Genomic DNA, 3042 nt, shown 5'->3' on the forward strand with positions numbered 1-3042 from the left:
AACAAAATATATAAGCACATGAAAATTGTGAATTGAATAAATGTATAGTCGACTTGTATAGACGAAAATAATGTGTATTTAATCCAATACAACAGATTCCTATTGCAAGACGCACTGTCAAGCTCGTTTTCTCTCGTGCTCGCTCTTACTCTCTCTCTCTCTCTCTCTCTCTCTCTCTCTCTCTCTCTCTTCGTCTATATTTATATATATATTTATATAAATATATAATATTATATATATATTATATTACCCAGGTATAATAATTAAAAACATATAAACATTTTTTTTTTAAAGAGACCTTGACGCCCTTATTATTAATTCCGCCAAAATTAACTGGAAGATATATTTGTAAAAGCAATAATATATTGCAGGTTAATTAGAAAATAAATCAGATTCATGAATCATTCTCCAGCTACCTAAAAAAATAAAATGCCACTGAACATGTTCCTCCTGGCAGTGGAATGTAACTTTAATATGCTGGTGTCTTTGGAATCGATGGCTTCGATGCACCACCATGACTTGATAGGCTGCTTAATTACATATGCACTGAAATGGAAAATTAATATTAAGGACAGATGGATCCATGGATGAGCTGTACTACCCAGTGTTACAGTAAATAAGATGAGAAAAGTTAATAAGTAAAAGAATACACAGTTAATAAGAGTATAAGTGATGAATGAAGTGAAGAATAAGAATTACAGAAGCGCTTATACAACATAAGTAACTATATTATAGTAACATAAGTAACATAAGCAATTATTACAATATGAATTAAAATACAGTTGAACAATAACTAAAATAATTGACAAATACGATGAATAGGTGGAGAAATACGGGTTAAACCTAGGTAAAGTGATGAATGAATAAGTAAGTTAGATAGTGCTGTGGTTTCACAGAAACAGCCTTATAATTATATATAGTATATAATTAGTCAACAGTTAGGTTCGCAAAGTGACAGCTGCTAAACACACAATGTGTGACACACGAATAGGAAAATGGAGAATTTACCATCATTTTAAAATCACATATCCATAATGCAATATTATCATTAATTATTGTTGTTATTTTCATTATTATGCCTAAAGTTGTAAAATGCACCAATTGCTAATTTGCTGATATATTTATGAATTGATAATTAAGGCACGAGTTGGAGTTGGTAGCGCAATGATTAAGCCTAGGGTCCCTATATACAAAGCCTAATAAAGCCCTAATTAAGCCTATTCAGTGAGGGAACATAGTGATCGAGCACCTATAACCCTGTCGCAATAACTCAAGAATAGTAGCTTAGAACTTAGCTCTAGTACCTTGCGGCAACTGTACGCGGGCATCAAGAGTACATTATACTACATAATACTTAATAGGAGATCTCCTATTATGTACTCTTGTTAATATTCATATTTCACTCTACTATTTCTGTTTTTTTCTAATATTTTTGTTCTCAACTTCCTTAGATTTCCTTAAACAACTCAATTTCGTGCCAAAATATCCTTAGCGGGATCGAAATTTTCTCAGAAGTGATCGAGAGTGCCGATTAATTGCCACGTAAATGTTCTTACCAGACATATCCAAACGATAATCCATGGAAAGAAGAAAATGCTAACACAGCAGTGAAGGCAGTGATTGATCTTATCTTTTTGGTTCCTGTAAAATTACACATGCATTCTATTACTTTTGCCTATTTTATTTGTTAATCCTGATACGTATAGTGATAAATATCGCGACAATCATGTGGTCAACAGTTCTCAGTTCAGAGATTTTGGCATGGATGTAGTACGACAAACCGTCAAACGACTCCAACGAGACACAGCATTCCAAATGCAGAATTTCAATCACCTTGTTTTGCCTCTATCCTACTACTGGCTAGTTGCAACAGATGGCAGGGTACTTACACAGTTACTGACACTGCAGTGTTGGTGGTGCTTGGTGGCTGTTGTACTATTACGGGATAAGGAGTCCAACTTCCCGCTGGTGGATGAGCTCCCGGTGCTGGATAAGCTCCCGCTGGTGGATAAGCTCCCGCTGGTGGATAAGCTCCCGGTGCTGGATAAGCTCCCGCTGGTGGTGGATAGGTACTCTCAGCGTCGACTGAAGGATGGTAGCATGGCGGATCCACGGAAGGAGAATATTCTGCCGGCACCAATTTATCGCGCCCGATATCATGATTCGCCATTGTCCACAATTAACAGTAATAAGTACGCTACGATGGCCACGCCGCAAATGCGCTGCAAGTCGCACGATTGCTTCTTTATATGCGCAGTACAGGCTGTACTATGCTATACTGTACTTCTTGGAAACGTGACAATGCAAAACCTGCATCCCACCATCTTAACCACTATCCACTATATAGGGGGCAAGGGCTGCCACTCAAAATTTTCATTTCTACCTATCACGCATGCGCATTTCCACCTACTTTCCCCCTACGCCTATCGGCCAAGTTTTCACACACACAAAGTCACATTTCCCCTATAAAATCATGTAAATACTTTTGTTATGGTCTTATGGATGTGTTTACCAGAGACTCCAACCCTTAGCATCTCCTATATACACTGGAGATTCTCCCGCCTGGACCACCTTCCAAACTGGAACAAAATTATGAGAAATGTGCGCCAAGCGCCCATCACGAGCGCGAAGCGCGAAGTCCCTTGCGACAGGTGTAGCGCGAAATTTCTGACTTGCAAAATATCTGAGATAGGATGCGTATGCGCATGCGTACGCGTATGCGCATGCGCACTTTGCATGCGTCCTGACCCCGATCAGAGCACTTATATGTATATCCACTTATATCGTTATACTTATATCGTTGATTTAGGTGCTCGATCTGCCCCGATCACAGCCACTGATTGATCACAGCTCGTCTTTGTGTGCGAAATTTCGGACATATATGATATAGGAATAGGATGCGTATGCGCGTGCGCAATTCGCAAATATGCTCAAATATGGCGATTTCCACTTCAGCTAAGACACCAGCTGGTGGAGAAGGAAGAGGGGAGAAGGGAGAAGCTGGTGGTAAAGGAGGAGGGGGAGAAGGGAGAAGCTGGTGGT

At 39.1% G+C, this 3042-nt stretch overlaps 1 protein-coding gene across 1 annotated transcript; it reads right to left on the reverse strand.

The window, feature by feature from the left end:
• Positions 1–297: 297 nt before the first annotated feature.
• LOC106817905 (cell death-inducing p53-target protein 1-like) lies at positions 298–2562 on the reverse strand. The gene is made up of 3 exons (XM_014822615.1): positions 1890–2562; positions 1557–1641; positions 298–546 (listed from the first exon to the last, which is right to left on the reverse strand). Exons 1-3 carry the CDS (start codon positions 2168–2170, stop codon positions 532–534), a joined length of 381 nt encoding a protein of 126 aa, XP_014678101.1. The 5' UTR covers positions 2171–2562; the 3' UTR covers positions 298–531.
• Positions 2563–3042: the final 480 nt, after the last annotated feature.

Source organism: Priapulus caudatus, unplaced genomic scaffold, assembly GCF_000485595.1.
Source record: "Priapulus caudatus unplaced genomic scaffold, Priapulus_caudatus-5.0.1 Scaffold1919, whole genome shotgun sequence".
Classification (NCBI taxonomy): Eukaryota; Metazoa; Priapulida; class Priapulimorpha; order Priapulimorphida; family Priapulidae; genus Priapulus; species Priapulus caudatus.

Bases quoted from the DNA above. Each gene is read 5' to 3' on its own strand.
- LOC106817905 (XM_014822615.1), bottom strand. From the start codon at position 2,170: ATGGCGAATCATGATATCGGGCGCGATAAATTGGTGCCGGCAGAATAT. The intron at 1,642-1,889 runs GTAAGTACCCTG...GTAATTTTACAG, and splicing joins ACTGCAGTGTCAGTAACTGT to GAACCAAAAAGATAAGATCA.